At 45.3% G+C, this 23941-nt stretch overlaps 1 protein-coding gene across 1 annotated transcript; it reads left to right on the forward strand.

The window, feature by feature from the left end:
* The first annotated feature begins 1295 nt into the window (after window positions 1–1295).
* On the forward strand, window positions 1296–16787 carry LOC138853394 (uncharacterized). The gene is made up of 6 exons (XM_070089781.1): window positions 1296–1427; window positions 15790–15831; window positions 15925–16008; window positions 16081–16242; window positions 16402–16533; window positions 16616–16787. The coding sequence occupies exons 1-6, from the start codon at window positions 1296–1298 to the stop codon at window positions 16727–16729; spliced, it is 666 nt and encodes a 221-aa protein (XP_069945882.1). The 3' UTR covers window positions 16730–16787.
* The last annotated feature ends 7154 nt before the right edge of the window (window positions 16788–23941 follow it).

Raw genomic sequence — 23941 nt, forward strand, 5'->3', positions numbered from 1 at the left:
TATCTGACGTAGGTGGGGTGTATGCAAGTCAGTGCGGATCGCCGATTTGTGATGGTGTACGTATTTTGATGTTTGCTATTTGCACTCCTAGGAGATGATTTTGTGTTTTGTAGCCAATGTTGGGAGCATGTCTTACTGTAGACGTTCACGAACATATAGGTTGAGCAATGGTCATCTTTGGTGGTTGTTTATAGGATATGCCCTAATACTGTTTGTACATGTAATTTCCATATTTAACACTTTGTGCATATGTGATGGTTATGTTGAAACTATGTAAAGTGTGACCATGTTATTTTCAATATGTGATAATTTATGTTACGACCTCTGTCATAACATAGTATTGGACGGATGGCGTCATACTATATGAGTAGGGTGTGCACGTTTCTTTGTAATGTTTAATGTTGATGGATAATATATATGTGATGCTATGTATGTTGTACACAATGTTTTTAAATAAAATATAAAAAACATTTCTCACTTCTCTTACCCTCCATGTTTTAAATACAGGTACCCCCACTCATTTCGACCATTGCACTCCGACTCTCTTGCATAGATCTCTCAATTTGCTCCTATTCAACTGCTCCTATTCAACTCCCCCCTCCCGGAGGGAGCACCCGACGTCTCAGTCAACGTCACACAACGTTCCTCGTCACCTGCGGCCTCGTCTGCCCAAGACAGACGTACTGCCCTTGCCACAGGCAGAGGACGATTTCTCCATAGGTATCGACACCAGCGACGTCACCACTTCCGTCGGTTGCGGGGCAGCCGTCTTGCCACACCCCGCCGCCATGTGATCAAAACTACCACACAAGCGACATGTTCGCCATTGTCCTACATATGTGACAAACACTTGCGTCCTGAACTCAAAGACGACAAAAGAGGGAATGGCCCTCCTCAACGTCATCTTCAAAGTAAAGGAACCTTCAGGCAATCCAGCATACAGCCCATCCTTCCATCTTCCCAACGCCGCTGTATGAACCTCACCGTAACACTTGAACGCCTCACTAACGTCCACGGCGTCCGCCTCAATGGGGACGTTACGGATTCGTACCCAGGTGTAGGTTCGGGAAGCATCCCTCAGTCGTACCTCCATCCCCGAAGTCACAGGAAGGCACTTCTCCTGGTATAAGGACACATTTCATTCGTAGGCAGCCACCGAATAAAACTTTATGAAGGTTCTCGATGTTCCATTCAACGCTATTCCATGCAGCTCGTTGTTGCCAATACCGTAAGTATCTCTGATTATCGCTGGCAGTATTGCAGAAGCCGCTGTCAGGTAAATCTCACCCTTTCCGATGTCAACACACACCGTATTGCTGCGTCGTCTACCACCGGTAGCCATCTTTGAGAAACAGGAAACTGTGCAGGAAGGGCAACTCAAACAGGAGCGTCTGCACAGGAGAACCTCTCGGCCCGAGAGCGAAGAGGTCAATGGTGGTGGTAGGATTATATGTCTACTGTCACTTAGCCTTCCTCTATCAGCGCAGTTTGGAAAAATGTACGGAAATTGAGTGGCAAGTACTCTCCAGACCCGGATCCAGTTCTTAGGGTAGCCGGTGTCAGTATTACAAGCCCTCTCGAAGTTACCACAGAAATTGGAAATCATCTTGTCCATATCTCTCAGGGGTTCTATCTATGCCCCTCGTTTCTTTTCTCCAAGTCTGCCAGAGAGTTTCTGCCTTTAGACTTTTCTTTTAACATCCTTACTTTATCTTCCCTCCTCGCTGACGGCCCCACCTTTGACACAGACTCCCTCTTTGACTTTTTGACCACAGATTTATTTTTAGCAACCTTTAATAATATTTCCTTTAACACTCCTCACCGGCCTTACTAACTCTACCTCCGTTATTTCAAAAAACACTGGTATACATGAAACTCAACAAAGGAAAGCCCAACTTAGCTCACAACACAGGAATCAGGTAACTTCATTGTTTACCGGACCTAGTCTCAAAAAGCATCACATGCATTTTTCAGGTCACTATGCGTTGAGGTGTATTTGTATTGTCTATCAATAATATTTTCAAGTTTAGGTATGTTTGACCTATCTATGTCTGTATCATGCATATCAAGTTTTAAGTAAAATATATAAAAAATACATCTTTGTTTTATTCCTCGCTTTATAGCAAATTCATAATGAAATGTTTACTGAAAATAGATTCCTGAAACAGAAATTATCCACAAATTATAGTTACATTGGCGGTTTAATGTCGGATGATCAATGCCAGCTACATCTAGCGGCGGTAAACAAAACTGTTTGTAAGATAAAATTTACTGTAGTTATCTGGAACAACACCTCATAATTTACATAAAATATTGTTCAACATTAGTGGTAAGAGGTATGATGATAATATTAATGACAATATATAATTACGATACAATAACGATAATTCTAGCAACAACAAAATATGGATGTTGTTGTAGTAATTGGTTATTTTTGACTAATAAGCAGAGAGCTTTGGGTAAATTAGATACTATATGGAAAGAATACTTTAATGTTTAAAATTATAAATGTAGTAAACTTCTATTATTGGTTGAGAGACTCAGGAGAGGGAGACCAAAGTTACACGAAGCTTCTCGTCTTGGTAACAACAGTAGAAGTGTGGGAGGTAATGAGGTAACCCGCAACTCTTACTACTTCATTCTCCTGATCTTCTCTCCCACAATAACACCACCTTAACCCTGCTATGGTAAGTGTACATAAAACTGTCATATTGAGAGTTTTGATTACGCAGCTGTATAGACGTTTGCTGACTTCCATTGGTCAGTGACTTATCTGGAAGCTCGTAAGTTTGAGGTTCTAGTTTAACTTTTGCACTTGAAGTAAAATCTCCAGACATCTTTTTTTTTTTATATTTAGAATATTCAGAATATCCACAGAACCTAAATTCTTCATTGTCTAAACATACTGTATGTTTTACTTTGCCCTTGCACAAAAAATCCCACATTACCTATATAGTTCATCCCTTAACACTTGTGCTACATGCAGCATTGTATAAAGTTAGACTTTACAGCAATAAAAAAAAAACTGCAATATGCAATTATGTGAAATATGTACCCTTCCCACAACCGTTAGATGTATAATGCCTTGAAACATAATTTCACTAAAGCAATATTACTGTGTAAGTAATACAAAGTAAAAACAACCCTGTTACCCCTTCCCATCTGCTAATTAAAATACACTGAAATTCAGTAACAACTAAAGCAGTAAAACTAACTCCCCCCCCCCTTAACCCCATTTCACCATATTATAAAAAAACTCCGTTCTTCATTTAACTTGCAACTAATAACCAACAATTTCAAACCTATGAACATATATTGAATGACAATTACAACTCTTCATTAGTGAAAAATGCCAATTGCATATCTTAACATTACAAATGATATTAATGAAACCTCGGCATGAGAAAACCACACCGTGGTTCTGGTTACCGCTTCCCCCCCCCCCCCATTTTCTCTCTCAATCACCCCAGCAAGACGCTATACCCCAGACCAGTCCCCTCGCCCTACATTACACCCCATCACCATACACAAACTTAGTCCAGTAGCCAAAAAACTTAACTCTTCCCCCCCCCTCCCCTCCCGGAAGACCAACCCCTTGGCTCAGAGGGATTATACCCACCTACACCTCATTACTACTATGAAGTTTCCATCGTTAGATTCCTATACCACAACGAAAAAGATCCCTCCCAGCATTGCCCATTCACCTCTATTCCTAAGTTTCATCCTATAAACATGTCACATTAGTGCCCTGATGCACATTGCACCCCTATATTCCCGCATACCCCATGACGCGTATTAGTACCAAATGTGACCCAGAATGTCTTTGCCACATCCGAGCACTCCCCCCCCCCCAAATCTCGACTCGAAGCATCGACCAAACTCCCTCCCACTCGTCTGATAATGCCCTTGAAGCAATTCCTAACCTTGTGTAAACCATCACAAAAGTATACATGAAACAGTTTCTGGCCACCTGCACCATGCACAGGTCTGATCCTGGGTCGTTCCCATAGCGTACAATTGTGCCTTGGACACTAAAGTCTCGTGGAGGAAGCGGTAACCAGTTTCCCTAACCTGTGGTTAAAAGTGCAATTTCTTTAACCCCTGCCATATTGTCTTCCAACAATATCCTGGGAAAACCTCTTATCACCAATGACTTCTGATGTTATAACTATGGTGTCTAATTTACCTGCCCTAACTAGTTTATCTGGAGTTTCTGGAGAGTTCCGGGGGTCAACGCCCCCGCGGCCCGGTCTGTGACCAGGCCTCCTTAGGTTAGTGTCCCAGGATGCGACCCACACCAGTCGACTAACACCCAGGTACCCATTTTACTGATGGGGAACATAGACAACAGGTGGAAAGAAACACGTCCAATGTTTCTACTCTGGCTGGGAATCGAACCCAGGCCCTTCACCGTGTGAAGCGAGAGCGTTAACCACCAGGCCACCAGTAGGGTGTTGCACCACCCAAGTGCCTTAACATCGCTTCACTTTGCACCTTCTGAGGTTTTTTTCCCCACCCACCACCAGGTGCTGTATAATACTCCGGGTTTAGTGCTTCCCCCTTTATTATAATAATCATCCCCGCCCACCATCTAACCTCCATCAACCCTCGCTCTCCTGACCCCACCCCTTGTGAAGAATTCCTATTATATGTATATGCTGGTTAGATGACTGTGTACTGATATTAGCCCCAGACCTCCCTTAGCTACGTGCATCACAACTGTCCTTCCCTAACCAATGCCTATGGTAACCCCATATAAAATCCACTGCCTTCCTGTAACCGCAACACATCATTGGATAGACCACTGAAACAAACCATAATTTACTATACACCAGTACATTGACAACTATTACTCGGTGTAATGTTACATCACCCTCCCTCCACCCTATGAATTGTGGCTGCTACTACAGTGGACTAATTAAAGGCACATGCTGCCTGTTCATCATTGCAAAAATACACCACAGATCTTTATCTGCTCAACAGTTTTCCACCCATACTCCGTACCTAACGTCCCACACCAAGGCCCCCACCTCCAAAAGTTTGGATTTTTCTCTATTAATGTGCATGGAAGATGCATCACTAAAAAAACCTTTTAACCCTTTTCACGAACGCCAAACCATTCCTTCTATGCACCGACATGGTGGTATAGTCCACATAACCTAAAATCCCTACTGCTTTGCCCTACACACAATCCTCCCTTACCCCACCCATTACCATCTATAAAAGGGATCCTGCAAACAAAAGCTGAGGGCACACCCCTGATGCAGCCCCCACCCCATGCCTATCGTGGACCCCAACCTCCCGTTGACCTGGACCCGAACCTGTGCCTCCATGTATAACATTTGCACCCATGCTTTTTCTTCCCCAAAACCCTGCTTCAATAATGGAAAGTTTCCCTATCCACCCAAACCTCTTCGCAATCTAATCATACGACTCCTCCTCCACTACAATCCTTCACAAAACTTTTGAGGCGTCGATGACTGACTCAGATAGTCCAGGAATCCCATATTACCTTGTCCAAAGTGCATTTCATCCAGTTTGCCAAAATAAGCACAAAAATCTTATCCACCCAATCAAAATGGGCCTGTATTCCTTCGAAGATTCGTGGACCTCTGCCTTTCGTACCAACACTACAACGCCCAACCCCGCCTCTCCACCCATTCTACTGCTAATTTTCATTGAATTGTGTAGTCTAACCAACATGTTTGTAGTTTCCAATGAACTACATAAAAATCGCCTGGTATCTCATCCCAACCAGGCAATTTCCTCAGTGCCTGTCCTTGAACAGCCTTGTAAACCTTCGATATAAAACCCTCCATGTCCTCTGGATCCACATCTCTCAAATTCGCCACTATGCCTCGCAGTAAAGCTTCCCTCTCCTCTAGATTCCCCTCCCTACCCTTCCATTTTCTTAGACCGATTATCAAATGGTATAAAATACTAACAGGTTGGTAGGAAAGACGCATGGGCAACATTTCAGAAACTATTCTGAAAGAGTTTCGCCCACACAGTAGGCTTCAGTCGAGAACAGGAAGTAGGTGGCAATAGTAGAGATGTGAAGGCGATGTAATCAATCACCCTTTAAGTCTTAGATTTGAGGTTGTCCCTCAGCCTGAAGTAGTTCTGTTCCAAAGTCTGGAACTAACTGAAGATCAAGTGACAGTATTTACGTCTCTACACTTATCTTCAGTTAGTTCCAGACTTTGGAATAGAACTTCTCCAGGCTGAGGGACTGACCTCAAATCTACAAGGGTAATGGACTGAGTCTTCACATCACTACCACCTACTTTCTGTACTCTACTGAAAGACTACTGTGTAGGCAAAAATTTTCAGAATAGTTGCCCAAATGTTGCCCATTTGTCTTGCCTACCATTCTCAAACCATTGGTCTGCATAGGTCCCTAGGCTATCTGTAGTAACTAGCCTGTGTCCTTTATGACCACCACCACAAGTCTGCACCAACCATCACTCAAAACGTCTCCATACGTTTTGTTTTAAAACTATGCAGGACCCCTACAGAAAGCTTATCCCCACCAAACCACCACCTCAATCCCCACTCGCACCCTCAAAGCCTGAAAATTATCTTAATTTCTCGTAATTGACTATAAAGGCACTATTTCCACTGAGTCATACCTCCCACCAGCACAATAACAATCCCACAGCTGTCCCTCTAAATACTTTTGCTTCCTGTATCTATAACACTCCTTCCCTAACCTTCTATAAAAACCCTGTATTGCATTTTTCACCTTTGAATGCCACCACTCTACAATCATCCTCTATCCCATTTCCTTCATTCCAGAATCCAACCCACCATAACCTGAGCTTCCAAAGCATCACGCAACAAATTAACATTTTATTTCCAAAAAACTATAAAACGCATATAACGCCCTCCCACTCGAGTTACCAGAACACCACAGTGGTCTGAGACACCCACAAACACATTCGACCCTGCCACTACGGATTAAGATAATGACGTTAACCCTGTCCAGCGGCGCAGTGTAACCCCTACCAGTGTGGTCCACATTCCACCTGTCGCTACCCACAACTTCCACTACGCCAATCTGCAGAACCTCCCGTGAAACCCCTAAATTACACCCCAACCATGTGGTTCGACATCTTTTTCCCGGATCCCACAATTCCAGTCGCCAGCTAAGACAGAAATTAAGGGTAGACCTTAGAGAAAATAAAACTAAAAATGTAAAAAATCATCCTTTACTCGTCAATTTGATGTCACTGGCAAATACTCCCACGAAAACCACCTGAAAGTTCCCCAATGAACCCACCACATGCATGACCTGGCCCCCCTCCACCCCACTCCCATGCAACAAGCGTGAAAGGGCTGGTCTCCCTTATGCCTATCACTACCCCCACCCTTGAGATTCTCTGAATTCCCCACATAACACTGGTACCCATGCACACCTAATTCACTACCATGCCGAAAATTTTTCTTTAATATATAAAAAAGGCATCCGAACGTCTGAGCGATACCTCTACCCGACTCCTCTTGACCTCTGCTCTGAGGCCATTAACATTTATGTTTATACACTTTAACTCTCCAATTAGGTTTTCTCAGTTTTCCTGTAACCTTTAACCCTGACTTGGACTTGCCACTGCTGCACCCATCTAACTTCCCCAAACTCCCACTGTACTTCTCTAAGTCCCTTAATGTCCTTGGCTACGTCGGCCCTACTATTTTTACAAGACCTTTGCCCTGGTGTTAAGACATAATCCTCCACCAGTGTACTGAGCCTCTAGTGACACTCCCTCATAATCCATAAGCCTTTCACCATCCTATGCACCTTCACCACTGTCGTACAAGTTGTACACCTTTCCTCATCGCCCACTCGTCCCGCTAGAACATGGTCGACCACAGTGGATGCCGCCAATATAGGCGGTTAATCCACTGTCCCTCTTCAAGGGGGGGGCTCCTTGGCGTGGTGAAGAGCCTCTTGGTCTGAGGAATTAGACCTATTGGTCTTCCTCAGACCGAACCTAATTACCCCCAATCTCCCCTCTCCTATCCCATCCTCTCCTTTTTTTTTTTTTTTTTTTTTTTTTTTTTTTTTTTTTTTTTTTTTTCTCTTCCCCACCCCTCCCTTTTGCCCTTCCTCTTTTTGGCCTTTGGGATTTCTCCCACAGGCGCACTAGTTCCTAGGTAGGGGAAAGGATACCGGGGTCCATCCCATTCCATTGAGGTTCTTAGCGGTGGCGTAGTTTGCCGCGGAATCTGGATCGCCTGGGGATATCCCGATACCTCTGGTATCCCGGAGTAGCTTTGGGAGTCTTTTGGGCGATGGGTGTATCTCTGGAAGCCACCTTTCGGATTCCGGGGGTGGTGGCTGGAGGAGGTATGCTTTGTGGCGGATATCCAGCCGCCCTCTTTTTGTCCGAGGTAGCTCGGCAGATGTGAGGTTGCTATCCCGGATTGTTAGTTTACTAGCATGATGGGTAGGGTATGGCACGGGTTCCATGCTGCATCTGCGCTACTTGCGGTGCTGAGGTCCTCTTGAGCATGGAGGGAGATTTCTGGCCCTTTCATTCCTCCTAGGAACTATTCCTCCCCAGTCCCCCTTTTTTTTTTTTTCCCCCCACTTTTTTTCTTTATCTTTTTTTTCTTAAACAAAAAAGTAGCCTAACCATGGCAGCCCTAGTCCATGAACCTGGTACCCCCGGGCCCCTTCTTGATACTGCACCCCGTTCTGACCCCCGCCTCGTCTTTGGACCACTCTTCAGACACTCCTCATGCCTCTGTACTTCTTGCCGGTGCTGTTTTCTCACCCGCTACACGTACCGAGGCCTCGACTGACTGCTTCGATTTATCGAACCTTCGCTTTCCTGACTATGCTTCCGGCCTCTCCCTCTACGGTGCAGCAATTTTCAAATTGCCGACCCGTTCCACGTTGGACCAACTCTGGTCCCACGCCTAAACGCCAACGACAATTACCTGCTGATGATACTTCACCTTATCGTTCTTCTCAGAAAAGATCGACACGTCCTTCAGTACATTTCCACGCTCAGTTTCAGACTGAACAATGGACTAATTTTTCACTTTACGACCGACTTCCTCTACTGCCTATCTTTCTGACCACAGTATTGGCAAGGCACTCCTACGCCATGTTGGTAAAGATATCTCTTTTCATGCTCTTAAGAGCAGTACATGCATCACCGTACAGAATGCTACCCAGGCTCATGAGCTTTCGTCTTTCCCATATCGATACTGTTCCTGTCGCTCTCGAAAAACATCATTCCCTCAATTCTTGAGTCATTCTGTCCCATACCATAGTTCAACAAAATTTCCAGACATGTGGCACTGACATTCTTTAACAGCTGGAACTCGAAGATCTCCCAATCCTCAAGGTAGATGCATTCTTCCTGCCTGCGGGCAAAGACAATACCCTAGCAATGTGACTTGTTTAACTTTTGACAGCCGAGAACTCCCATCCTCTGTTTATATAGCAGGACATCGGTTAGAAGTTCGAAAGGTGATCCCTACACCACAATAGTGTAGAAATTGCTGGCGATTTGGCCATCCAGCGAAATACTGCAGACCTATCGCCGAATGCCCAGTCTGTGGTGCCGATGACCATTCTAATACGTCTTGCAATCGATCTCCCTCTTGCCTTAACTGTCATAAGGCTCACCCTTCGTACTCTCGCCGTTGTCAAGTCTATTTAAACGAGCGGGAAATCGTTACCTCAGAGACAGGTCTCCCTTATGCCATGGCAGTTTCTCATCTCCGCCTCCAAGGGAGACTCCCACGTGTTTATTTCAAAACGTCCCTCCCTACTTCTGGTATCCCATCTTCTACACCCACCTTTGTGGTTGACTCTCCCATAGTCACACTTGTATCTAATCCTTTTGCTGTCCTCGGCTCAGACGTCCCTACTTCAATGCCTGTCTGATCTCTCTCCTTCGTGTTCTCTCGCAAGCCTCGGTATCGACGAGACCTCGTACGACACCTCCTCCCAATCGTTCCTCTACTTCTCGAGTCATAAAAAGGTCGGGTAACACCTCCTACCCATCTTCCACCTCATTTTACCTTCCCTGTCTGTCCCTGGTTCTCCCCCTTTCACTGGCTCGGTTACAAGTGTAGAGGTTCACCCTCCTCGTACTGTATCTTCCTCCCCTGTTCCCTCCCAAGTTTCTTCCTCTTCTGCCACCTCCCAGGTTTCTGCCTCTTCTGTCCCCTGCCATGCTTCTCCAGTTCCCTCCACCCTTTTTGGCCCCCCCCCTCACCTTGGTAGAGTCCAATACAGTTCCAATCTTTACTCAACCTCCCCCTACCATTTCCAATATTCTCCCATACGATGTCTCTGAATTCCGAAACACTTGAAGCAATCTCTGAATGTATTGCAGAGACCAAACCATCAATGGACACTGATCCACCTTCTGTTCTTTCTCTCTCCTCTGCTCCATCTGCACAACTCCTTTCTTCACAGCACACCGTTCCTTCGCTGCTTTAACGTTTTCCACTGCCTCGCATGTGGACTTTCCTAACCCCTCTAGTCCGTAGGAACCCTTGCCTGCGGATTGCAAGTATCTTTATCATTGCCAATCGTGGCCTATTTTCAGTGGAATATGTGCGGCCTCAGGGGTAATCTGGGTGAGCTTCAGATGGTAATCTCCCAGTTTGCCCCCTGTTGGTGTTTGCTTACAGGAACCAAAATTACTCTGCTGTTATTTCTCCCATCTCAGGCTATAATTTATTGTATTCTTCAGACCCTTTTCCTGATGGGACCTTTAATGAAAGTGCCCTTCTACGCACTGATTCCGTACCATCACCTATTTGTTCGTACTTCGCTGCATTACACAGCCGCCCATATCCACTTGCATAGGTGGTATACACTGTTCTTTATCTCTCTCTCTCTCCTTCTCGGGCATTATCTATTCCGGATATTGCCTTTCTTGTTTCATCATTACCGCCACCGATTCCGTTACTTGGTGATTTTTAATGCCCACCATTTCCTCTGGGGGGGGGGGGGGTCTCGCTCTGATTCCCGTGGAATTGTTAGAGGCATTTCTTACCACCCACCCCCTCCATGTTTTTTAAATACAGGTACTCTCCCATTTTGATCCTCTGACTCGTACTCTCTTGCATCAATCTGTCTGCTCTTCCTCCGCTGCATTACACTTCACTTGGTCTGTTCTCCCGGACTTGCATGACAGCAATCATTTCCCAATCGTTCTTGCTTCCCCTTCATATTCGCCACCTCTTCGCACCCCACGCTGACAATTTGATCGGGCAAATTGGAACCTTTACTCACACCTAACTGTTTTTTAAAGAGGTTCCTTCTTCGTCCTCCATCGATGAGCTTTTACACCTCTTCTCGTCCTCGGTTTTCACTGCAGCTTCTCATTCTATACCCCAAACTTCGGGCAGGCATTCTCAGAAATGCGTGCCTTGGTGGTCTCCTGCTTGTGCTCGTGCAGTACGTTTGAAACGCACTACATGGGGCAGGTATCGGTACAATAGAACCAGACTCCTTGATTTTAAACGGAAGCGTGCGATTGCTCGCCTTGTCATCCGTGACTCTAAACGCACTTGCTGGCGAGATTGTCTCCACCATTACCTCTGCTTTCTCTGAGTGCAGTCTGGAAAAAAGTACGAAAACTGAGTGGTAAATATTCTCCTGACCCGGCTCCTGTTCTGCGGGTTGCCGGTGTTGATATAGCAAACCCACTAGATGTTGCCAATGAAATTGGCAATCTGGTCCGTATTTCTCAGGGACTCCATCTATGCCCCTCATTTCTTTCCTCAGTCTGCCAGAGAGTTAGCACCCTTGGACTTTTCTTCTCTCAGAGAAGAACAGTATAATGTGCCTTTTACACTTCAAAAACTGGAGGAAACACTCTCAGCTTGTCGATCATCGGCAGCTGGGCCCGACGACATTCATATTCGTATGCTACAACATTTACATCAGTCAGCCCTTGCAGTCCTATTACGCCTTTACAATCTTATTTGGTCACAAGGAGTTCTTCCACAGCTGTGGAAATCCGCCATTGTTCTCCCTTTCTGCAAACCAGGAACTACAGGACATGAAACCTCCCACTATCGTCCCATTGCTCTTACCAGTGCAGTTTGCAAAGTAATGGAACGCCTAGTAAATAGACATTTAGTGTGGTATTTAGAGACACACGAGTTTCTCCACTCGTCAATATGGCTTTCGTAAGGGACGTACTACCATAGACCCCTTACTACGCTTGGATACGTATGTTCGTAATGCCTTTGCGAATAACCACTCAATTATTGCCATATTTTTTGACCTTGAGAAGGCATATGACACAACTTGGAGGTATAATATTTTAGCCCAAGCCCACTCCTTAGGCCTTCGAGGCAATCTACCATCCTTCCTTAAGAACTTTTTAACTGACAGGCATTTCCATGTTCAGGTTAATAATGTGCTCTCCCCGGACTTTATCCAAGCTGAAGGTGTCCCCCAGGGATGTATTCTGAGCACAACACTTTTTCTCCTTGCTATTAATGATTTGGCCTCTAGTCTTCCATCAAATATTTGGTCATCACTCTGTTGACTTCGCTATTGCCTGTGCAGGCGCTGACTATCGCCTACTTAGTTTCTCTCCAACATGCAGTCAACCGTGTTTCCAAATGGGCCATCACACGTGGGTTTAAATTTTCCAGCACTAAAACTCTCCAAATTGCTTTCACTAGACGCTGTCATCTCTGATCATCCTTTTTACCTCTATGGCTCCCGTATCCCTGAATGAGATAGTAAAGTTTCTGGGCCTCCTTTCATCGTAGGTTATCCTGGAAACCTCACATTACCTCTCTGAAGGCAACTTGTCACAGCGGGCTGAACCTTCTTAAAACCCTTGCTAATCTTTCATGGGGAGCTGATCGTCGAACCCTCCTTCGCCTACATTCCACCCTTATTTTATCGAAACTTGATTATGGTGACCAGATCTATTCAGCGGCATCTCCTGCTACTCTCTCAAACCTTAACCCCATTCATCACCAAGGATTACGTTTATGCCTTTGTGCTTTTCGCTCTTCCCCTGTCGAGCCTCTACGCAGAAGCGAACGTTCCATCCTTATCCGATCGCCGTGATGCCCATTGCCTGCGCTACTATGTACGCTCTCATGATCTCCGCAATCCTTCCATTTATAGAATGGTCACTGATATTAGTAGACATTCTTTATTTGTTCGCCGCCCCTGTTTACTCCGTCCCTTCTCTCTTCGCCTTCATTCGCTCTTGTCTTCTCTTCAACTACCACCTTTCTATGTACATGTAGCATCTCGCTTTTCCCTGCTCCCCTGGGAAGTTCCAGCTGTTGGAGTCTATTCCTTCTCCCTCCCTTGCTCGAAAGCCCAACTGTCTACGGTCGCTTCCCGCTGTTTTTCTTGACTACTTTCACTCTCATTCTCATGCCATTGCTGTGTACACAGATGGCTCTGTCTTCTGACGGCGTAGGATTCGCAGCAGTGTTTCCAGACAGCGTCGTACAAGGGCATTTACTATTTTCGGCTAGTGTTTTTTACTGCTGAATTATATGCCATCCTTACAGCACTTATCCGTATTGCATCTATGCCTGTGTCATTTGTGGTTGTGTAAGACTCCCTTAGTGCTTTACAGGCTCTACAAAAATTTGATACACCTCGCCCCTTAGTCCTCCATATCCAACTTTGGCTACACTGCATCTTTACCAAGCATAAAGATAGTTTTTTGTTGGGTCCCTGGTCATGTTGACGTACAGGGCAATAAACAGGCAGACACTGCTGTGCGGTCAGCAGTACATGACCTACCAGTTTCTTAGAGGTATTCCATTTACGGACTATTTTGCTGCAATATCTTCCCACCTTCACACCCGTTGGCAACAACGTTGGTCTACTATGCTCGGCAACAAACTTCAATCTATTAAACAGAGTATAGGTTACTGGCTGTCTTATCACCAGTGTCGAGGTTGGGAAACTACTCTCCCGTCTTCGCATTGGCCATACTCGTCTTACTCATGGATATCTCATGGAGAGGAGTCTTGCTCCTCTGTGAGAATTGCCAAGCTCCATTATCAGTCAGCCACATTGTTGGACTGCCCACTTTATCAACGAGTACGCAGAATTTACCTGTCGTCGTCTTTGCTCTGCTGCTCTCTTTACCATCCCTTCTCGCTGATGGACCCACCTTTCATCCGGACTCTCTCATTGACTTTCTGACAACTGACTGACTTCACAAATTCTGATACCTTCAGCCCTTCCTACTTCAATCTCTTGCTACCCTCTACCCCCGTACTATCCCCTGCCCCACAGTTTTCTGTAACCTGCTGATCATCCCTTCTGCCATCCAATACCGTCGCTTCCTTCCCTACCCTGCAGCGCTGTATAGCCCTTGTGGCTTAGCACTTCTTTTTGATGATAATATTAATAATGAGCTTCTACAGATTTACTTCATTAACTATCTGCTTAAGCATTAACTTAATATTGCTATTGGACTTCCAATTTTTTTATATTCTACAAACTCTGGAGTTTACCTGGAGAGTTTCGGGGGTCAACGCCCCCGCGGCCCGGTCTGTGACCAGGCCTCCTCCAGGCTGTGCTCGTCTAATTTCTTGTTGCTGGCAGAAAGACCAGAAGTAAATCTTCCCAAAAGACTAGTATGTATGGGAAGCTCAAAATTTGAGCACAAAAATGCTTCAAAACTAGTCTTAATTCACTTTCCTGGTAGCTACTAGCTTACCATGAAGCTGAATTCCTGTTAACTCCATCAGTTATCGAGTAAATGGATACTAGATTTTTTAGCACAATGCTAGCTGCAGCAGTAGGAAGACTAAATTCGTGAATTTTAACTTTTGACTAAAATAGTTGATAAATATAGCAGTCTCCCAAAGTTTACCCAACTTCAACTTTGATATCATACCTTTTCTCGATAATTCAGTCTGCCCCTTAATGAAGCTATTTGTATGTTTAATAGCACTAGGAAAATTGCATTTATCTGTCTAACTCATTAGTTACATAACGGTAACTGATAACAATGATTATTTCGGTTACATAAACGAGTAGGAATTTGTGACACCTAGGTCGCAAATGTCCCCCTTCGATACCTACAACTGTCTTGTACAAAAGTTGCTCTAGACCTATTAATTACAAATGAAAGATGCATCAAAAAATTCTGGTTTGTGAATTGTATATTAAAATTAAAGATTAGTTACATTTTTTACATAACAGAAGAATATATCTTTATCACTCTGCAATTTGACTGGAGATTAATATGTATCATGCACCAAAAACCTCATTCTAACTAAATTTATGAAAATGCTGGCCAGAATTATAACACAAATCCAGATAGCTTATAAGGTTCCTGAAGTTGTCTTGCCCAGTCTCCTGGTATCTGGAGTTATGCAGGATTGTATATCCAACAACCTCTGCTCCTATTTGAGGTGTCAGCCCAATTTTAACCTAGAGCACGAAAATTCTACCCATTATTCACTAATGCTTGTGTAGTCTCAATTCAAACAGTCTTCTGCACAGGTATAGTTTCCTATTTTTTATTCCATAATTTTTATTAAATACAGTATGGCCCTCTATTTACACATTACTGTATTTCTGGAAAATATATACAGTATTTTCCACAAGCACACATGAACTAAATATCTTTACCATTCCTGATATACATCTCAAAGTGGAATTTACTCGGTAATTTCTCTGAATTACTACTATTCAAAATACACACAACTCCTCGCATCCTCGGACCCCCCCCCTCCCCTTCCCCTATACAAAGCTTTAACACTGTAGACTTAAGCTGCCAATAACTAGTCTTGTTTTTTTCACTGTTGCAGATGGCTGTCCTTGTGCTTCTGCTCTTTGGATGCATCACTCTAGTAAGTCTTTTATTTCTTTGCTATCCTCTGCTATGTTATGGTCTCTGTATCTTAGTTTAACTAAACTTTTTTTTTTTTCCACTTATCCTGCAGATTCAGGGCCAGGGAATTCCTACCTACGACACTCATTTACCCATTCCACTTCCAACACAGTCTACCTCCACTGTGACTGAACAGGCAAGTATGACTTACTTAAATTTACTTCTAATGTTTTTTAAGTTTTTTATTACTAATATTTTTCACTTGCAGACTACTGTAACCCATACATTAAGGGAGACAACCACGTCTGACGTGTGGGTGACTGATCAAACAGTTGTCACGTTGACTGTCACACGAGCATCTACTAAGTGGGACTTCTTGCCTCAAGAGCCACGGATAGTAACATCCGTGATAAGGATAACTTCCACACCGGTATGAATTTTACCGTATTTGATTCTTTAAACCTTTACTTCACCTTACACTGAAGCTCCCCAACTCCAATAATTGGAAAGTGAATGTATTGCTTAACTTAGTGTACTCTAATTCCTCTAGCTTCCTCTTAACGTTTGTAACTTAGTTTCATTTTTACAGGTACTAGTTGTAACTGCTACATCGGTAACTAACCCAGTGAGCACAATGGTGTCAGTCTTCAGTCAGTTCGTCACGGTTACCGACACTGTGAAATACTTGCAAACAATAACTCACGTTGCACTCTCGCACGAGGTACCAAAATTCTCACTTTTGCTATATTGAATAATTACTCCTCAGTGTTCACTATTACCCATATTTTCTCTTCCTCCCGCAGATTCAAACTGTTCCTGTGGTCACTACACAAGAACTCCTGCAAGAGATAATAACTACTATTACCCAGATTGTAACTACCACGGTTACTTCGACAACTGCTCGCCTCTATAATTAAATTTTACCTAAAGGATGGACAAGTGAACTTGGTTGTTAATTAAAAATGTTAAATTAAACTACTAATCACTTTCTCCTACTGTTAACTGCAGGAAAGTTGAACAAACTGCACAATGTTCCTCTCAAATGTCGCCTTGACGTTGGTGAGCTCTTTATCTAGCGGATTGTATCTACTCAAATTCCTAGAGCCTGAACCTTCCACATTCTCCCCCCATAGGCGCTGTATAATCCTACGGGTTCAGCGCTTCCCCCCCCCTTGATTAAGCACAGAATACTAATTCTGTTGCCGGTAAAGCCTTTAGTAATTATGTATAACTTTGAGCCTTTCTTTATCACTTAAAGTCCTCTTCAAGGGGGGCTCCTTGGCGTGGTGAAGAGGCTCTTGGTCTGAGGAATTAGACCTATCGGTCTTCTTCCTCAGACCGAACCTAATTACCCCCCAATCTCCCCTCCCCTATCCCATCCTCCCCATCCTCCCCTTTTTCCTTTCCTCCTCCTCCCCACTCCTCCCTTTTGCCCTTCCTCTTTTTGTCCTTTGGGATTTCTCCCACAGGCGCGCTAGTTCCTGGGTAGGAGAAAGGATACCGGGGTCCATCCCATTCCGTTGAGGTTCTTAGCGGTGGCGTAGTTTGCCGTGGAATCTGGATCGCCTGGGGATGTCCCGATCCCTCTCCGGTATCCCGGAGTAGCTTTGGGTGTCTTTCGGGCGACGAGTGTATCTCTGGAAGCCACCTTTCGGATTCCGGGGGTGGTGGCCGAAGGAGGTATGCTTTGTGGCGGATATCCGGCCGCCCTCTCTTTTGTCCACCGAGGTAGCTCGGCAGATGTGAGGTTGCTATCCCGGATTGTTAGTTTACTAGCATGATGGGTAGGGTATGGCACGGGTTCCATGCTGCATCTGCGCTACTTGCGGTGCTGAGGTCCTCTTGGGCGCGGAGGGAGATTTCTGGCCCTTTCATTCCTCCTGGGAACTATCCCTCCCCGGTCCCCCCCTTTTTTTTCTTTTTTTTTTTCTTAAAAACAAAAAGAAAGAAGTAACCTAACCATGGCAGCCCTAGTCCATGAACCTGGTACCCCCGGGCCCCTTCTTGATACCGCACCCCGTTCTGACCCCGCCTCGTCTTTGGACCACTCTTCAGACATTCCTCATGCCTCTGTACCTATTGCCGGTGCTGTTTCCTCACCCGCTTCAGGTACTGAGGCCTCGACTGACTCCTTCGATTTATCAGACCTTCGCTCTCCTCTGACTATGCTTCCGGCCTCTCCCTCTACGGTGCGGCAATTTTCAAATCGCCGACCCGTTCCACGTCGGACCAACTCTGGCCCCACGCCTAAACGTCAACGACAATTACCTGCTGATGATACTTCTCCACCTTCACCTTCTCGTTCTTCTCAGAAACGATCGACACGTCCTTCACTACCTTTCCACGCTCAGTTTCAGACTGAACAGTGGACTAAATTCTTCACTTTACGACCAACTTCCTCTACTGCCTATCTTTCTGACCATAGTATTGGCAAGGCACTCCTACGCCATGTTGGTAAAGATATTTCTTTTCATGCTCTTAAGAGCGGTACGCGCATCATTACCGTACAGAATGCTACCCAGGCTCGTGAGCTCTCTCGTCTTTCCCATATAGATACTGTTCCTGTCACCCTTGAAAAACATCATTCCCTCAATTCTTGTAGTGGTACCGTCATTCTGCCCCATACCATAGTTCAACAAAATTTCCAGACATGTGGCACCGACATTCTAGAACAGCTGGAACTCCAAGATCTCCCAATCCTCAAGGTAGACACTTACGTTCTTCCTGCCCGTGGGCGGAGACGATACCCTAGCAATGTGGCTCGTTTAACTTTTGACAGCCGAGAACTCCCATCCTCAGTTTATATAGCAGGACATCGGTTACAAGTTCGAAAGGTGATCCCTACACCACAACAGTGTAGAAATTGCTGGCGATTTGGCCATCCAGCGAAATATTGCAGATCTATCGCCGAATGCCCAGTCTGTGGTGCCGATGACCATTCTAATACGTCTTGCAATCGATCTCCCTCTTGCCTTAACTGTCATGAGGCTCACCCTTCGTACTCTCGCCGTTGTCAGGTCTATTTAAACGAGCGGGAAATCCGTTACCTCAAAGAGACAGAAGGTCTCCCTTATGCCATGGCAGTTTCTCATCTCCGCCTCCAAGGGAGACTCCCACGTGTTTCTTATTCCCGTGTTTCAAAACGTCCCCCCACTTCTGGTATCCCATCTTCTACACCCACCTCTGTGGTTACCTCTCCCATAATCACTCCTGTATCTAATCCTTTTGCTGTCCTCGGCTCAGACGTCCCTACTTCAACGCCTCAGTCTAATCTCGCTTCTTCGAGTTCTCTCTTACAAGCCTCAGTATCGACGAGACCTCGTACGACACCTCTTCCCAATCGTCCCTCTACTTCTCAAAAGTCAAAAAAAGGTCCGGTAACACCTCCTACCCATCTTCCACCTCCTCATTTTACCCTCCCTGTCTCTGTCCCTAGTTCTTCCCCTCTCACTGGCTCAGTTACAAGTGCAGAGGTTCACCCTCCTCCTCGTAATGTACCTTCCTCCCCTGTTCCCTCCCAAGTTTCTTCCTCTTCTGCCACCTCCCAGGTTCCTGTCTCTTCTGTCCCCTGCCACGCTTCTCCAGTTCCCTCCACCCTTTCGCCCCCCCCCCCTACCTTGGTACAGTCCAATACAGTTCCAATCTTTACTCATCCTCCCCCTACCATTCCCAATATTGTCTCCCATACGACATCTCTGAATTCCGAAACACTTGAAGCAATCTCTGAATATATTGCAGAGACCAAACCATCAATGGACACTGATCCACCTTCCGCTCTTTCTCTCTCCTCTGCTCCATCTGCGCAACTCCTTTCTTCACAGCGCACCGTTCCTTCGCTGCTTGAACATTTTCCACTGCCTCCGCATGTGGACTTTTCTAACCCTTCTAGTCCGTAGGAACCCTTACCTGCGGATTTCAAGTATCTTTATCATTGCCAATTATGGCCTTTTTACAGTGGAATATACGCGGCCTCAGGGGTAATCGGGGTGAGCTTCAGATGTTACTCTCCCAGTTTGCCCCTGTTGGTGTTTGCTTACAGGAACCAAAATTACACTCTGCTGTTATTTCTCACATCTCAGGCTATAATTTATTGTATTCTTCAGATCCTTTTCCTGATGGGACCTTTAATGAAAGTGCCCTTCTTCTCCGCACTGATATTCCGTACCATCAGCTATTTGTTCATACTTCGCTGCATTACACAGCAGCCCGTATCCACTTACATAGGTGGTATACGTTCTGTTCTTTATATCTCTCTCCTTCTCGGGCATTATCTATTCCGGATTTTGCCTTCCTTGTTTCGTCATTACCGCCACCGATTCTGTTACTTGGTGATTTTAATGCCCACCATTTCCTCTGGGGGGGGTCTCACTGTGATTCCCGTGGAATTCAGTTAGAGGCTTTTCTTGCCACCCACCCCCTCCATGTTTTAAATACAGGTACTCACACCCATTTTGATCCTCGGACTCATACTCTCTCTTGCATCGATCTCTCAGTTTGCTCTTCCTCCACCGCATTAGACTTCACTTGGTCTGTTCTCCCGGACTTACATGACAGTGATCATTTCCCAATCATTCTTACTTCCCCTTCATATTCGCCACCTCTTCGCACCCCACGCTGGCAATTTAATCGGGCAAATTGGAACCTTTACTCACACCTGACTGTTTTTAAAGAGGTTCCTTCTTCGTCGTCCATCGATGAGCTTTTACACCTCTTCTCGTCCTCCGTTTTCACCGCAGCTTCTCATTCTATACCCCAAACTTCGGGCAGGCATTCTCAGAAATGCGTGCCTTGGTGGTCTCCTGCTTGTGCTCGTGCAGTACGTTTGAAACGCGCTGCATGGGGCAGGTACCGGTACAATAGAACCACAGAGCGACTCCTTGATTTTAAACAGAAGCGTGCGATCGCTCGCCGTGTCATCCGTGACGCTAAACGCACTTGCTGGCGAGATTATGTCTCCACCATCACCTCTGCTTCCTCTATGAGTGCAGTCTGGAAAAAAGTACGAAAACTGAGTGGTAAATATTCTCCTGACCCGGCTCCTGTTCTGCGGGTTGCCGGTGTTGATATAGCAAACCCACTAGATGTTGCCAATGAAATTGGCAATCATCTGGTCCGTATTTCTCAGGGACTCCATCTATGCCCCTCATTTCTTTCCTCAAAGTCTGCCAGAGAGTTAGCACCCTTGGACTTTTCTTCTCTCAGAGAAGAACAGTATAATGTGCCTTTTACACTTCAAGAACTGGAGGCAACACTCTCAGCTTGTCGATCATCGGCAGCTGGGCCCGACGACATTCATATTCGTATGCTACAACATTTACATCAGTCAGCCCTTGCAGTCCTATTACGCCTTTACAATCTTATTTGGTCACAAGGAGTTCTTCCACAGCTGTGGAAATCCGCCATTGTTCTCCCTTTCCGCAAACCAGGCACTACGGGACATGAAACCTCCCACTATCGTCCCATTGCTCTTACCAGTGCAGTTTGCAAAGTAATGGAACGTCTAGTAAATAGACGTTTAGTGTGGTATTTAGAGACACACAACAGTCTCTCCACTCGTCAATATGGCTTTCGTAAGGGACGTTCTACCATAGACCCCTTACTGCGCTTGGATACGTATGTTCGTAATGCCTTTGCGAATAACCACTCAGTTATTGCCATATTTTTTGACCTTGAGAAGGCATATGACACAACTTGGAGGTATAATATTTTAGCCCAAGCCCACTCCTTAGGCCTTCGAGGCAATCTACCATCCTTCCTTAAGAACTTTTTAACTGACAGGCATTTCCGTGTTCGGGTTAATAATGTGCTCTCCCCGGACTTTATCCAAGCTGAAGGTGTCCCCCCCCAGGGATGTGTTCTGAGCACAACACTTTTTCTCCTTGCTATTAATGATTTGGCCTCTAGTCTTCCATCAAATATTTGGTCATCACTCTATGTTGATGACTTCGCTATTGCCTGTGCAGGCGCTGACTGTCACCTCCTTACAGTTTCTCTCCAGCATGCAGTCGACCGTGTTTCCAATTGGGCCACCACACATGGGTTTAAATTTTCCAGCACTAAAACCCACCAAATCACTTTCACTAGACGCTCTGTCATCTCCGATCATCCTTTGTACCTCTATGGCTCCCGTATCCCTGAACGTGATACAGTCAAGTTTCTGGGCCTCCTCTTTGATCGTAGGTTATCCTGGAAACCTCACATTACCTCTCTGAAGGCAACTTGTCACAGCCGGCTGAACCTTCTTAAAACCCTTGCTCATCTTTCGTGGGGAGCTGATCGTCGAACCCTCCTTCACCTACATTCCACCCTTATTTTATCGAAACTTGATTATGGTGACCAGATCTATTCAGCGGCATCTCCTGCTACTCTCTCTAGCCTTAACCCCATTCATCACCAAGGATTACGTTTATGCCTTGGTGCTTTTCGCTCTTCCCCTGTCGAAAGCCTCTATGCAGAAGCGAACGTTCCATCCTTATCCGATCGCCGTGATGCCCATTGCCTGCGCTACTATGTACGCTCTCATGATCTCCGCAATCCTTCCATTTATAGAATGGTCACTGATATTAGTAGACATTCTTTATTTGTTCGCCGCCCCTGCTTACTCCGTCCCTTCTCTCTTCGCCTTCATTCGCTCTTGTCTTCTCTTCAACTACCACCTTTCTATGTACATGTAGCATCTCACTTTTCCCTACCCCCCTGGGAAGTTCCAGCTGTTCGAGTCTGTTCTTTCTCCCTCCCTTGCTCGAAAGCCCAACTGTCTACGGTCGCTTCCCGCTCTCTTTTTCTTGACCACTTTCACTCTCATTCTCATGCCATTGCTGTGTACACAGATGGCTCTAAGTCTTCTGACGGCGTAGGATTCGCAGCAGTGTTTCCGGACAGCGTCGTACAAGGGCATTTACTATCTTCAGCTAGTATTTTTACTGCTGAATTATATGCCATCCTTACAGCACTTATCCGTATTGCATCTATGCCTGTGTCATCATTTGTGGTTGTCTCAGACTCCCTTAGTGCTTTACAGGCTATACAAAAATTTGATACACCTCACCCCTTAGTCCTCCGTATCCAACTTTGGCTACGCCGCATCTTTACTAAGCATAAAGATATTGTTTTTTGTTGGGTCCCTGGTCATGTTGACGTACAGGGCAATGAACAGGCAGACACTGCTGCGCGGTCAGCAGTACATGACCTACCAGTTTCTTATAGAGGTATTCCATGTATGGACTATTTTGCTGTAATATCTTCCCACCTTCACACCCGTTGGCAACAACGTTGGTCTACTATGCTCGGCAACAAACTTCAGTCTATTAAACCGAGTATAGGTTACTGGCCGTCTTCTTATCACCATTGTCGAGGTTGGGAGACTACTCTCTCCCGTCTTCGCATTGGCCATACTCGTCTTACTCATGGATATCTCATGGAGAGGCGTCTTGCTCCTCTCTGTGAGAATTGCCAAGCTCCATTATCAGTCAGCCACATTCTGTTGGACTGCCCACTTTATCAACGAGCACGCAGAATTTACCTCTGTCGTCGTCTTCGCCCCGCTCCTCTCTCTTTACCTTCCCTTCTCGCTGATGGACCCACCTTTCATCCGGACTCTCTCATTGACTTTTTGACAACGACTGACTTACTTCACAAATTCTGATACTTTCAGCCCTTTCTACTTGAATCTCTTGCTACCCTCTACCCCCGTACTATCCCCTGCCCCGCTGTTTTCTGTAACCTGCTGATCATCCCCCCTCCCTTCTGCCATCCAATTCCCTTGCTTCCTTCCCTACCCTGCAGCGCTGTATAGCCCTTGTGGCTTAGCGCTTCTTTTTGATTATAATAATAATTTATCACTTAAATTGTCCCTTTAACTCTGTGCAATAAATTCCTCGTACGTATTTGTAATGGGAACCTGATTGACCCTATAGGCCCTTAACTCTTTAGTGTTATGCTGGTAAGTAACCATTTATCTAGGAAATTAAACTTCAAGGTGTCAACTGTATACCTATCGTGCATCTCATTCAGATGGGTTTGAGGCTCTAGAATTAGTTCAGACCCTTGTTTTGGTTGTAGTAGAAAGACTTTAAAGCTACTTGCAGGTAAAATTGTCACATCGTTGTATTCATTAAACCCATAGGTAT

This window comes from Cherax quadricarinatus, chromosome 29 (genome assembly GCF_038502225.1).
Source record: "Cherax quadricarinatus isolate ZL_2023a chromosome 29, ASM3850222v1, whole genome shotgun sequence".
In the NCBI taxonomy this organism is placed as follows: Eukaryota; Metazoa; Arthropoda; class Malacostraca; order Decapoda; family Parastacidae; genus Cherax; species Cherax quadricarinatus.

What these genes read in the sequence shown, in the direction of transcription:
- LOC138853394 (XM_070089781.1), top strand. Translation starts at nt 1,296, where the DNA reads ATGTCAACACACACCGTATTGCTGCGTCGTCTACCACCGGTAGCCATC. An exon ending in CCTCCACTGTGACTGAACAG is followed by an intron (nt 16,009 to 16,080) that starts GCAAGTATGACT and finishes TTTCACTTGCAG; the next exon opens with ACTACTGTAACCCATACATT. An exon ending in ACGTTGCACTCTCGCACGAG is followed by an intron (nt 16,534 to 16,615) that starts GTACCAAAATTC and finishes TTCCTCCCGCAG; the next exon opens with ATTCAAACTGTTCCTGTGGT.